Source organism: Haematobia irritans, chromosome 4 (assembly GCF_050003625.1).
Source record: "Haematobia irritans isolate KBUSLIRL chromosome 4, ASM5000362v1, whole genome shotgun sequence".
Taxonomy (NCBI): Eukaryota; Metazoa; Arthropoda; class Insecta; order Diptera; family Muscidae; genus Haematobia; species Haematobia irritans.
In genome coordinates, this window is record NC_134400.1 from 120,428,304 (window position 1) to 120,442,425 (window position 14,122).

Sequence of the window (14,122 nt, forward strand, 5' to 3'; positions counted from 1 at the left end):
AATTTTGTCAATTTTATTTCTATAGAAAAATTTGTCAAAATTTTATTTCTATAGAAAATTTTGTCAAAATTTTATTTCTATAGAATATTTTGTCAAAATTTTATATATTTAGAAAATTTTATCAAAATTTTATATCTATAGAAAATTTTATCAAAATTTTATTTCTATAGAAAATTTTGTCAAAATTTTATTTCGATAGAAAATTTTATCAAAATTTTATATCTATAGAAAATTTTATCAAAATTTTATTTCTATAGAAAATTTTGTCAAAATTTTATATTTATAAAAAATTTTGACAAAATTTTATTTCTATAGAAAATTTTGTCAAAATTTTATTTCTATAGAAAATTGTGTGGCAACGGTAGTCTTTGTAAGCGGATATAAAATTAAAAAAATATTTAAACAAAATATTATTTTATTTAAAATTCAGTCTAAATGAGCTCTTGACAATAATCTTCCAATGGAATTTTTGTTGAAATTTAGTGAAAAGTACTTTTTCCATCAAGAAAATCCCTTTTTCGTACTTTCTTAAAAATTGTATTTTCCATCCCTGGTCGGGAGTGTTTCGTTTCGTTTAATTCCTGTTGGATATCCTTGTTGACATCTTTGTTTTCATTTGAGAAGTTCAAGTTGTTCTGGCTACGTAACAAGTGCTGATTTTAATTATTAGCTGTAATTATGAAAGATTCAATAGTCCACACAATGGAGAATGGGATTTTATCCCGTTTGCCAGTGCCAGAAATAAAGGAGGAAACAACTTTTCAACACTCACACAAGCAAGTAAGTAGTAAGTCTTATTCACTAAAATTTATAGTATTCTTGTGAGGGGAATATGGAAAGCAGACAAAGAGAGTTGTTATCTGTTCTTTGCAGGCTGGGAGATTATAATAAAACTCTAGACGAAAAATCAGCTAAGAACTGCAAAGCAGCCTTCGAATTCCCATTTGGAAACTAAAGCAGTTGAAGTTGTAGTCAGATTACAACAGGAATCTATTCAAAACCCAAAACCAAGGGAAAATTTACCAAATGGAAGATAGGGAACAAAAACAAAACAAGAAAAAAAAAAGATTTTGCTAACACATATAAATCCTTATTTTTAAATATAATTATTCTTTGATTAGAAAACTTTTTTTATAGCCTGACTTAATAAATCAAAATGTTTTTTTCTAATTTAGGTACATCGCCGGGAAGATATTCCGAAACCACCAAAACTAAAACCTCGCTATGACACAAATTTCAATCGAGACCACCACACGGCTCATGCAATATCTTTTCGTGGTGATGATCCTGAGTGCGTGGCAGATTCTTCTCTTCTCAGTTCTACGTACGATTGTTCATTGAACGAAACCTATTTCGAACAGTGTTTTACACGCTTGGGCAAGATCGGCGAAGGCTCCTTTGGTGAGGTGTTTAAGGTGCGCTCTAAAGAAGATGGTTTGTTGTATGCTGTTAAAATGTCAAAGCAATTATTTCGAAGTGATTTATATCGACAAGAGCGTTTGGAGGAAGTAAGACGTTATGAACAATTTTCGGGTCATAAAAATTGTTTGCGTTTCTATCGTGCTTGGGAGCAAGAGGATCGTCTTTTTATGCAAATGGAATTATGTCGGGAAAGTTTGGATTCATACCTACAACGCAAGCGCAACATTTCCGAAGAGAAAATATGGTCTGTGTTGTTGGATTTGTTGTTGGCTTTAAAAAGTCTACACGACCGAAATTTATTGCATTTAGATATTAAATTGGATAATGTCTTGATTGGCGATGATGATAGTTGTAAATTGGCAGATTTTGGTTTAGTCATTGATGTCGATCGAGCCAACAGGCATCAGGCTACTGAAGGTGATTCACGCTATGTGGCGCCGGAAATAATGCAGGGCAATTTTTCAAAGGCAGCCGATATTTTTAGTTTGGGTATTGCAATGTTAGAGTTATCTTGTTACTTAGAGCTACCGGCAAACGGTCCACTATGGCAGCAATTAAGAAGTGCTATTTTTCCAGAAGAGTTTTTGAAAAAGATATCTGAGGAATTACAAACTGTTATAAAAGACATGATGACACCGAATCCCAAGGAAAGGCCAACTGTCGACCAACTTTTAAGCAATAAGCGCTTTGTTGCAATGTTGCAAAAAAGACGTCACTGGGAATTGTTCAATAAATTGGTATGTATAAGTAAATGCATTATGAAATTCTGATCTATCCCTTCAAACATTTTCAATCATATTTGACCCACTAATGATTCACACAGCTGATTAAAGGAAATGCTATTTAGGAGTCAAATTTTGAGTATCCCTGTAACCGTATATGGCCATTTCGGTTTGGTTGTAAAATGAGTTAAATAAAAAAAATATGAGTATTCTGCATAGAGGAAGTCTGACCTTAAAACTATTTGCCTCAATGACTCCTTAAATGATAATTTTTGTGATTGATTTTGCACTCCGCTCTAGTCAGCATTTATCTGTCAAATATGAGTATTATGCATAAAGAAAGTGTGGCCTCAAAATGATTTGCCTCAATTACTCTTTAATTAATAATTTTTGTGATTGATATGTAACGTTATTTTTTTAATTTAATTTTAATTTTTAAATTTTTATACCCTCCACCATAGAATGTATATTAACTTCCGAACGAAACAAGATATCGACTTGAAACTTGGCATAAATAGTTGTTATTGATGTAGGTCAGATAGTATTGCAAATGGGCCGTATTGGACCACTTACGTATAGCCCCCATAAAAATCGACCCCCCAGATTTGGCTTGCGGAGCCTCTTAGAGAAGCAAATTTCATCCGATCCGGTTGAAATTTGGTACATGGTGTTGGTATATAGTCTCTAACAACCATGCAAAAATTGGTCGATATCGATCCATAATTATATATAGCCCCCATATAAACCGATCCCCAGATTTGAACTCCGGAGCCTCTTGGAAGAGAAAAATTCCTCCGATCCGGTTGAAATTAGGTACGTGGTCTAAGTATTTAGTCTTTAAAACCCATGCAAAAATTTATCCATATCGGTCCAATTATATATAGTCCCCATATAAACCAATCCGCAGATTTGACCTCTGGAGCCTCTTGAAGGAGCAAAATTCATCCGATTCGGTTGAAATTTGGTACATTGTGGTAGTATATGGCCGCTAATAACCATGCCAAAATTGGTCCATATAGGTCTATAGTTATATAAAACCTATCCCCAATCACACACAAATTGGTCCATATCGGTTCGTAATTGTATATAGCCCTTTATAAAGCGACCCCCACATTTGAATTCGGCTCTCTAATTACCGTGCAAAACTTCGTATCCATTGGTAATTATTTGTACACTTCCCTATATACCATATACCCGGTCAAGAACTGAATTATATACGTATTTAATCTGTTTTTTTATTGTCTAATATATACCACGTATGGCCTAACTTACAATTTAGAGGACGATGTTAAGAAGTTTTAAGATGACATGGTCATCGGCAAGTATTACCACAACCCAAGTAATTCGATTGTGGATGACAGTCTTTAGTCGAAGTTTCTACTCAATCCATGGAGGAGGGTACATAAGATTCGGCCTGTCCGTATATAATTGTTTTTATATAATATAATATCTTGTATTAGAAAATAAGAAACAAAAAACTTAAAAAAAATATATTGCAATTTTTGATTTTCTAGTCCATAAATTACATTTATAATAAGCTATATGGTCTTATTGCGTTAAAATAGTATGTTCGACTGAAGAAATATTCGCATAGAAATCAACAGTTATATCGATTGGGTTATTGTTGTTTTTTACACATATTTTTATTTTATTTTATCTCATTTCAGAAATGCACAGTACGAAAATCTCGAAGATTTGCTTGGGCAACATTATGCAATTTTAAAAATGTACTTTTTCACATTTTTACCAGCATATTTAACATATTGGGGAAGCGAGATTCTTCGAGCAACCAAAAGGAAGGCATATGTACACAACTTACTACAGTGGAGAAGAAAAGGCCGCCACATCCCCGCTCTCACTTAACGTCATCAACTCCCACAATGAATTCATCGAAAGCCAAAGCAAGAATAGATTTCCAATTTGATGAAGACTTGTATTTTGAACAGCAACATTCCACACCCTATAATAATGGATTAAATGAACACAAAATTGTTAATTCGACACCACTAAATCATAATCATGGCAGTTTTCGTTCCCGAAAAGATTTAACGAGAACATGTTTTAAGTAAGTTTTATACTCGTTATATAATCGATGATAAAATAATTAATATTTAATGTTTCTTCTTCTTTGTGGGACGTGCAGCGATAACATCGAAGTTTCCTCCTCTGTTCTTGATAAATCAACATTTTCCTATTTGGATGATTGCGAATCGGATTATTTACAATGCTCACGTAGGCCCTTAGATGTGTCTTCTATGCGCGGGAAGAAACTATTTAGTAAATTTGACGAAGATACTGACTAGGTAATTAAATTCTTTTAGTTCCTAATTCCAAATTGTTTTTCTATTGTTTGGATAATCGTGTTTATTTATATTCCTCTTTACATATATATCATAAATACATTAGTTATATATAAGAAGTTATATATAAAACAGAGCTTCAAATGGTATTCATTTGATCTTACTCGTAGAATATAGTTGTATTTTATTAAAAACATGTTATTTTGTTTCGCAATCTCAATTTTCCTTTAATATTCTTTTATTCTTTACTATTCAAATAATTTTATAAAAGATGTAAATTTACAATTGTAGTATGTTTATAACATATAGATGATTAATTTGCTATATGTGATATGTTAACGCAAATATTAACAATAATGAAACGTTTAATTGTAATTTAATTATACGATGTATTGCAGGGATCATATATCAAATATCTTCCTAATTAGTATAAAAGTAATTAAATCATCTTCCCTCCTCGTTGATTAGTTAAGAGTTATGTTATTGGTTTCAAAAATTAAAATTATTCTATGAATACATTTTACCATGTGTTTATTTTAAAGCAAACAATGCATACAACAAAATATACGTACATATGAAACAAAAAAGTGTTATGTGTTATTCGTGGACAATTCCGTTCCAACTAAAAACAATATAATAAGAAGATTCTAAATTGGTGAACTCCATACAAATATTCCATGTACAGCGCACAGTGGTTCCAAATCGCTTTTTGTTAGGAAACAATGCTGCAACTTTTGAATCGATTATGATGTTAACATAATTATTTCTTTGTGTGATAGCTGAGGTGCAAGTTTGTGGGTCCCTAGTAGGCTGATCTGTAGGCGTTAAAAGTCGGAGGTATTAAATCCGCAATTATGAACCGATTTCGATAGAACTTGTACAAACCCACCTATAAAAAAGGTCGCGTGCGTGTGCGAATATCTTTTATAGTTTGCGAGATATCAGCCTCACAATTAATTTTTTTTCACATTTTTAACAAAGTGGGGTCAGTTTTTTGAGACTGGAATTTCCGTTTTTGGGAGGGTCCCTGTTTTCGGCAAAGCACCGATTGCTAAGCCGATCTTTTTTCCAAAAAGCCTCATGTGTCCACTAACTAATTGTGGAAGTTTTCAACATCCTACCGGTAAAAAGCTGAAAAATATGCATATTACAAAAAATAATTGCTAAGCCGATCATTTTCCAAAAAGCCTCATGTGTCCACTAACTAATTGTGGAAGTTTTCAACATCCTACCGGTAAAATGCTGAAAAATATGCAAATTAAAAAAATAAGGTTTTTAAGATGTGTCCCCACTTTTCGAAGGGAAATTATCAAAGTGAAATTATGGCTTCTTGAGCCACAATTGCGGATTTGACAGCTAAAACAAAACTTCATACCCCCGAGGTGACCAACCGGTTTTAAATCGTTGGAATCAGTCTAGCTCATCTAATGGCTGATCACTAGTTCCTTTATTCTTTTTTTGTAATTTTGGAAGATTAGTCACTTAACAATTTTCATTTTTAAACCCTCCACCATAGGATGGGGGTATATTAACTTTGTCATTCCGTTTGTAACACATCTAAGACCCCATAAAGTATATATATATATATATATATATATATATATATATATATATATATATATATATATATATATATATATATATATATATATATATATATATATATATATATATATATATATATATATATATATATATATATATATATATATATATATATATATATATATATATATATATATATATATATATATATATATATTCTGGGTCGTGGTAAAATTCTGAGTCGATCTGAGCATGTCCGTCCGTCCGTCCGTCTGTTGAAATTACGCTAACTTCCGAACGAAACAAGCTATCGACTTGAAACTTGGCATATCGGTCCACTTTTACGTATAGCCCCCATATAAATGGACCCCCAAATTTGGCTTGCAGACCCTCTAACAGAAGCAAATTTCATCCGATCCGGCTGAAATTTGGTACATGGTGTTAGTATATGGTCCTTAAGAACCATAAAAAAATTGGTCCATATCGGTTTATAATTATATATAGCCCCCATATAAACCGATCCCCAGATTTGGCTCGCGGAGCCTCTAAGAGAAGAAAATTTCATCCGATCCGGCTGAAATTTGGTACATGGTGTTAGTATATGGTCTCTAACAACTATGCAAAAATTGGTCCACATCGGTGCATAATTATATATAGCCCCCATATAAACCGATCACCAGATTTGACCTCCGGAGCCTCTTGGAGGACCAAAATTCATCTGAATCAGTTGATATTTGGTACGTGGTGTTAATATATGGCTTCAAACACCCATGCAAAAATTGGTCGAAATCGGTCCACAATTATATATAGCCCCCATGTCAACCGATCCCCAGATTTGACCTCCGGAGCCCCTTGGAAGAGAGAATTCATCCGATTCGGTTGAAATTTTATACGTGATGTTAGTATATGGTATCCAACAACCATGCAGGAATTGGTTCATATCAGTCCATAATTATATAGCTCCCATATAAACCGATCCCCAGATTTGACCTCCGGTGCCTTTTGGAGAAGCAAAATTCATCCGATCTGGTTGAAATTACGTGGTACGTGGTGGTAGTATATGATATTTAACAACCATGCCAAACGTGGTCCATATCAGTCCATAATCATATATAGGCCCCAAATAAACCGATCCCGAGATTTGGTTTTGGAGCCTCCTGGAGCCGAGTCAGTTGAAATTTGGTACATTGTGCTAATATATGGTCGTTAACAACCATGCCTAACTAGGTCCATATCGGTCTATAGTTATATATAGCCCTCAGATAAATCGATCACCAATCACACAAAAATTGGTCCATATCAAGCTCATAATTGTATATAGCCCCCATATAAACCGATCCTAGATTTGACCTCCGGAGCCCCTTGGAAGAGCAAAATTTATCCGATTCGGTTGAAATTTGTTACGTGATGTTAGTATATGGTATCCAACAACCATGCAGGAATTGGTTCATATCAGTCCATAATTATATATATAAACCGATCCCCAGATTTGACCTCCGCTGCCTTTTGGAGAAGCAAAATTCATCCGATCTGGTTGAAATTACGTGGTACGTGGTGGTAGTATATGATATTTAACAAACATGCCAAAAGTGGTCCATATCAGTCCATAATCATATATAGGACCCATATAAACCGATCCCGAGATTTGGTTTTCATATTCATATTCATATTCATCTTTATTTAATCAAACCGAGCCCATACGGACTATATGTTGATAGATAATACAAATGATTACAGGTATTTGCTTGAAAAGATAAAACTAACTTATACATATGTTAAAAACATTAAGTGAAAAATACTATAATAAAACGAAATATATATGAAAATTATGAAAATAAAAACAAAGAAAGGCTAAATGGGAGCTTCTTGGAGCCGAGTCAGTTGAAATTTGGTACATTGTGCTAATATATGGTCGTTAACAACCATGCCTAACTAGGTCCATATCGGTCTATAGTTATATATAGCCCTCAGATAAATCGATCCCCAATCACATAAAAATTGGTCCATATCAAGCTAATAATTGTATATAGCCCCCATATAAGCGACCCCCATATTTCAATTCTGGCTCCCTACGTACCGTGCAAAAGTCCATATCGATTCGTAATTATTTGTAGACTTACCTACACATACCTTTTTTGTCTAATATATGCCACGTATGGACTAACTCACAATTTAGAAAGCGATTTAAGATACCACAACGCAAGTAATTCGATTGTGGATGACAGTCTTTCGTAGAAGTTTCTACACCCAAAGAAAAAATACTTTCCTAAGGAACGAAATTTTAGACAAACGAAATTTCCCTTTGACATAAAGTATTTTCATTGAGAACAAATAAACCCGAATTGATGACAAACGTTGTAACATTGGTCTCTAATCTGTTTTATTTGCTTCTAAAGAAAATTGCTTAGCGTCTAAAGAAATCTTCGTTTGTCTAAAATTTCGTTCCTCAGAAAAGAAAAATCTTCTTTCCGTGTACGCAATCCATGGTGGAGGGTACATAAGATTCGGCCTGTCCGAACTTACGGCCATATATACTTGTTTAAATTTATTTTTCAATTGTTCGATTAATAAAGTCTAAAAAACTTAAACACTGGTAAATTTAACGGCGAAGATATTGGCGACAAAAAGCGACTCCAGGAATACCGATTTTCGTCGATATCAGAATATATCGACGAACGGAATACACCCAGAGAAGGAATATGATCACCTCAAACATGTTTTAAGAGCAAAATGTTATTTTTGGGTGGTGACCATGTAACATGGTTTTCGCAACCATGTTATTTTCTCGGAAATCATGTATCTGATTTCGGCAAGCAGGTTATATTTGACGAGAAAATAACATTTTAGTGACAAACATGTTACATGGTCACCATACAAAAATAACATTTTGCTCTTGAAACATGTTTGAGGTGATCATAGTCCTTCTCTGCGTGTACCAATTAGTGGCGACAGACGAAAAGCGACCTGTTTGTTTAATATCAATCAACTATTTGATTGATTCAATTAAATAATTAATTCATATTGCCAATAAATTTCAATCAAAAAATTAATAAATTGCTCACCCAACACTTTATTTAATTTTGTTTAAAATAAAAGAAAATATGCGTTTCTTATAAAAATATTCAATATTTTATTTTTGTGAATTATTCTATAAACAAAAGAAATTAGTTCTTGTTATTTATGTGTTTTGTTCTTTAGTTGTTATTGATAATAATTGTATGTGTAAGTTATACAATTATCATCAATATAAATAATAAAGGGTGAAAAAAATAAACTATAAAAATCATCTACCTTATCATAATAACATGTTCAGCATGTTCCTTCTAATATGTAAATGCGCCTAGATTTCCAATAAATTAGCAGTCTGTAAGCTAACTTAATTTCTCTGAAAGTAAAAAAAAATAATTAGAATTTATTTTTTTTTTTCAATTAAAAGTTAATTTTGTTAAACATTACCTGTCAAGTTGAGTTCTTAGTTCCAGGTGGCAGAGTTATAATCTTATTTTGCCGCTGTAGTCTTTTAGCACATAAAGCATTTACGGGCTCATCAAGTTTGATTGTAGTAGTAATTTCTTTTCTAAATTTCCACGCATTGATTAAAAGTTGAACCAATCAGAGACAAAAATTATAATATTTGGAATTATATTGATACATTGCAAATTCTGGAAATAAAAAATATAAATGGAAAATGCATATACTAGATGATTTTTGATTAAAATGATAGTCCGTTTAAAAAAATAGGCTTCAATGGAAAACTTTATTCACATTTCACAATTGCTTACCTTCAACAAATGTAGATTGTGATCTATTTTTACAATACCGCAAAACACAAACACAGGTAATTCCAAATGCATTCGCATGGCCATTTGTTGTTGCACACTTTATATATTTCAACTTTTTTGTATGACTTGTTAATGTATTCAAAATATTTATTCACACATTTCGCACGCAGCAGACACAATGTCGCCAATCATGTTTGTCAATTTACGCGAAAAACAAAAACCCAACCGTTCGATATGAGTTACTTCCACAGACTGATCTCTCCGTCACGTGTTGTTGAGTAAATACACATTCTCTTGTTCCCTTTTCGCTCTTTCTCTCCATCGCTCAAAATTATTCAATTTCAATCACAAAGGTGATTGAATCAATCAAATGTTTAATTGGGAACGAAAAAGTTTTCAATCACGTGTGTAATTGAAAATTATTTCCGAATTGATTAACAAATTAATTGAATCAATTAATATTTTAATTGGAAACGTCACAAATATCATTTTTAATTGGTTTTTATTTGGATTTGATTAAATAACTAATTGAATCAATTAACATATTAATTGAATCCGTTTCCAAATTCATTAAGTGTTTAATTGAAACAAGTTCGGTGACAATTTTTTGTGTGTAGTGATATATTTTAATGAATTTTTTCTAAATTGTAAAATAAAATAAAAATAACAATAAAAAAAGAAAATAACTGAAACAAGTTTTAGCCGGAATTGCTTATGCTGCAATTGAACTTTTTCCATAAGTAGCCAATGACCGGTGCTGAATTTCATACTGTCTGGCTAATAATTTGAATAGCATACGCAATGCCATTTAATACCTGACGCATGGATTCCCACGTTTTGATTGCCTAAAATATGGAAAAAATAACCACGGGAATTTTTATACCCTCCACCATAGGATGGGGGGTATATTAATTTTGTCATTCCGTTTGTAACACATCGAAATATTGCTCTAAGAACCCATAAAGTATATATATTCTGGGTCGTGGTGAAATTCTGAGTCGATCTAAGAATGTCCGTCCGTCTGTTGAAATCACGCTAACTTCCGAACGAAACAAGCTTTCGACTTGAAACTTGGCACAATTAGTTGTTATCAGAGATGGTCTGTATACAACTTTTTAAAGTTTGCGACTGTCGCAAAGTTGTAAACGTAACATACACGTCGTAAATGTAGAAAAAGTAGCAAACGTCGCAAACTCCAAATACTTCAGACCCTTTAGTAGGCAGCGAATGACAATCCAAGATGATGATACGTGCGAAGAAGTTTCAATTCTCAGGAATGTTTGTAAAATTATTAACGAGCTTAAAAAACTTGAGAATATAGTTATTTCAATTGGAAACTCGAAGCCAAAATTACTATAAACTAGTCGATGGTGCAGTAAACGTGACGGTCGGTACTCGTTCATGGTTAACCTTTCACAAATTACTGCAGAAACTGGAAGGAAGGAAAACATAAATACATTACATAAATGTGAGAATTTTATAATATCACTTTTTGGCTTATTAGCTTAGATGGACATTATGGACCACGAAAACCAAGAATAGTTTGAAGTTGTGAATGGGAGACGTAAATCTAGTAGAGTTTTGAATAAATACAATATAAAGCATTTTTTGCATACCTTTTATCGGGGAGCTTAACTAAATTAAATTAAAAAATATTCGCAATTTCTTTAATTTCAAATTAGGTTTTCTACACTAGGTTTACGACTGTTGCGACATACGTATTATACCGTCGTAAACGTATGTCGCAAAAGTCACTGTTTGCGATAGGCCAACCCTGGTTGTTATTGATGTAGGTCGGATGGTATTGCAAATGGGCCATATCGGTCCACTTTTACATATAGCCCCCATATAAAGGGACCCTCAGATTCGGTTTGCGGAGCGTCTAAGAGAAGCATATTTAATCCGATCCCGCTGAAATTTGGCACATGATGTTGGTGTATGTTTTCTAACAACCATGCAAAAATTGGTCCACATTGGTCCATAATTATATGTAGCCCCCATATAAACCGGTCCCCAGATTTGGCTTGCGGAGCCTTAAAGAGAAGCAAATTTCAGCCTATCTGCCTGAAATTTGGTACATGATGTTGGTATATGGTCTCTAAAAACTATGCAAAAATTGGTCCACATCGGTTCATAGAAACCGATCCCCAAATAAACCGATCCCCAAATTTGGCTTGCGGAGCCTCTAAGAGAAGCAAATTTCATCCAATCCGGTTGAAATTTGGAACATGGTGTTAATATATGATCTTTAAAATCCGTGCCGAAATTGGTCCATATCGGTCCATAATTATATGTAGCCCCCATATAAACCGATCCCCAGATGTGGCTTGCGGAGCCTCAAAGAGAAGCAAATTTCATCCGATCCGCTTGAAATTTGCATATTTCATCCGATCCGTTTGAAATTTGGAACATGGTGTCAGTATATTGTCTCTAACAACCGTGCCAGAATTGGTCCATATCGGTCCATAATTATATATAGCCCCCATATAAACCATTCTCCAGATTTGACCTCCGGAGCCTCTTGGAGGAGCAAAATTCATCCGATCCGGTTCAAATTTGGAACGTGGTGTTAGTATGTGGCCGCTAACAACCATACCAAAATTGGTCCATATCGGTCTATAGTTATATATACCCGATCTCCAATCACACAAAAATTGGTCCATATCGGTTCATAATCATGGTTGCCACTCGAGCCAAAAATAATCTACCAAAATTTTATTTCTATAGAAAATTTTGTCAATATTTTATTTCTATAGAAAATTTTGTTAAAATTTTATTTCTATAGAAATTTTTGTTAAAATTTCATTTCTATAGAAAATTTTGTCAAAACTTTATTTCTATATAAAATTAATCGATCTTTTTTGATTTAATATATACCACGTATGGGCTTACATACAATTTAGAAGACGATGTTAGGAGGTTTTAAGATACCTTGTCATCGGCAAGCGTTACCGCAACTTAAGTAATTCGATTGTGGATGGCAGTGTTTAGAAGAAGTTTCTACGCAATCCATGGTGGAGGGTACATAAGCTTTGGCCTGGCCGAACTTACGGCCGTATATACTTATTTCATTTAATTTTTATTCTATTTGAGATTTATTTTACAGCCCCCATATAAACCAAGGACCCTCAAGATTTTATGAAACCTACAGATGAGTATGTCAATAATTTATTTATAATTTACTTATATGATTTGAAGTACAGCATCAGTTTGGATCTATAAAGAGATGACAGAATGTGATTGATCTCAATCCCTAGTTTGATATTAATTATTGTATTGTGTTTCATTCATCTGTATATACAAAGCCGAGCAATAGTCTAAAAATAAAGATTAATGTATACTTCGAAAAGCGTTATTTACTCGCATAGAATTTGTTTACCTTATATTTCTATCGGGATATTCTCTCAGTACCGTACCCAATGATATAATGTAAAAAGACATAGGTAAAGTGTCATTTAATCACATTTTGCGTTTGCTCGTTATAAATGCACTAAGAAGTCTACCAGACATTGGTTTTAGTAATGACTTAACAATACCTTTGAAAAGGACTGCGTTACAGGTAGAAATAAAGCAGTTATCCCAAGATAAACATGTTCGATCAAAAGAAACAATACGAATAAAAGACTTTTTAATAACACCACTATCATTCGACAAGGGTGGCAAGACGAGCTGTTGTAATTGATGATTAAGTCAGCCATCTCGCCAGTAAGTCAGTCTATTTGTCTGTGAACCAATGCTTTGTATATCTGCACAAAATTCGCTTTCACTGAAAGGTGATTCAACTCGGGTGTAATGGCAAAAAAACAATTTGTGGTGATACTATGGCTTAGAGTTTCAAACTCCAACGCACACAAATACTCCTTGTCAACTGTTACATACGAGCAATCCAAATGCATGGTACTCCCTTATTTCTATGAATGTTTGTACAATCAAAGGAACTACATATTTTTCTTTTTGTCTTCAGTTTTTCTTATAGCCGGTACGACCGATAGTAAAAACCAAAACTAAACATCAAGCGTCACCAAAACCTATTTCTTAATATATCAGCAGCTATGAACCATAAACATTGTGTAATAAGTTTTGCTAGGTGCCAGTCAACTGCATGGTTGGGTATAAGCAAAGTATTGGGCTACGGTATTGTTTTCAACATTGGTGAATATATTTTTTTTGTGGAAAGAGATTCCAATGATATCATTTAATGTTTTGTTTATTTTATATACATCACAATGATTTTATTAATTTATTTTATTTGTTCAAATGATTGGATGGATCATATAGTCCAATACTGTGATAGGATTAGTCATCACAGCTGGGTGTGTCACCACCAATATCGGCATAGACGAAATTTCGC

General features: G+C 33.2%; 1 protein-coding gene across 1 annotated transcript; it reads left to right on the forward strand.

The window, feature by feature from the left end:
* The first annotated feature begins 572 nt into the window (after positions 1-572).
* Positions 573-4,962, forward strand: Myt1 (protein kinase, membrane associated tyrosine/threonine 1). The gene is made up of 4 exons (XM_075305736.1): positions 573-780; positions 1,176-2,159; positions 3,812-4,209; positions 4,288-4,962. Exons 1-4 carry the CDS (start codon positions 679-681, stop codon positions 4,445-4,447), a joined length of 1,644 nt encoding a protein of 547 aa, XP_075161851.1. The 5' UTR covers positions 573-678; the 3' UTR covers positions 4,448-4,962.
* The last annotated feature ends 9,160 nt before the right edge of the window (positions 4,963-14,122 follow it).

Bases quoted from the DNA above. Each gene is read 5' to 3' on its own strand.
- Myt1 (XM_075305736.1), top strand. From the start codon at position 679: ATGAAAGATTCAATAGTCCACACAATGGAGAATGGGATTTTATCCCGT. The intron at 2,160-3,811 runs GTATGTATAAGT...ATCTCATTTCAG, and splicing joins GGGAATTGTTCAATAAATTG to AAATGCACAGTACGAAAATC. The intron at 4,210-4,287 runs GTAAGTTTTATA...TGGGACGTGCAG, and splicing joins TTAACGAGAACATGTTTTAA to CGATAACATCGAAGTTTCCT.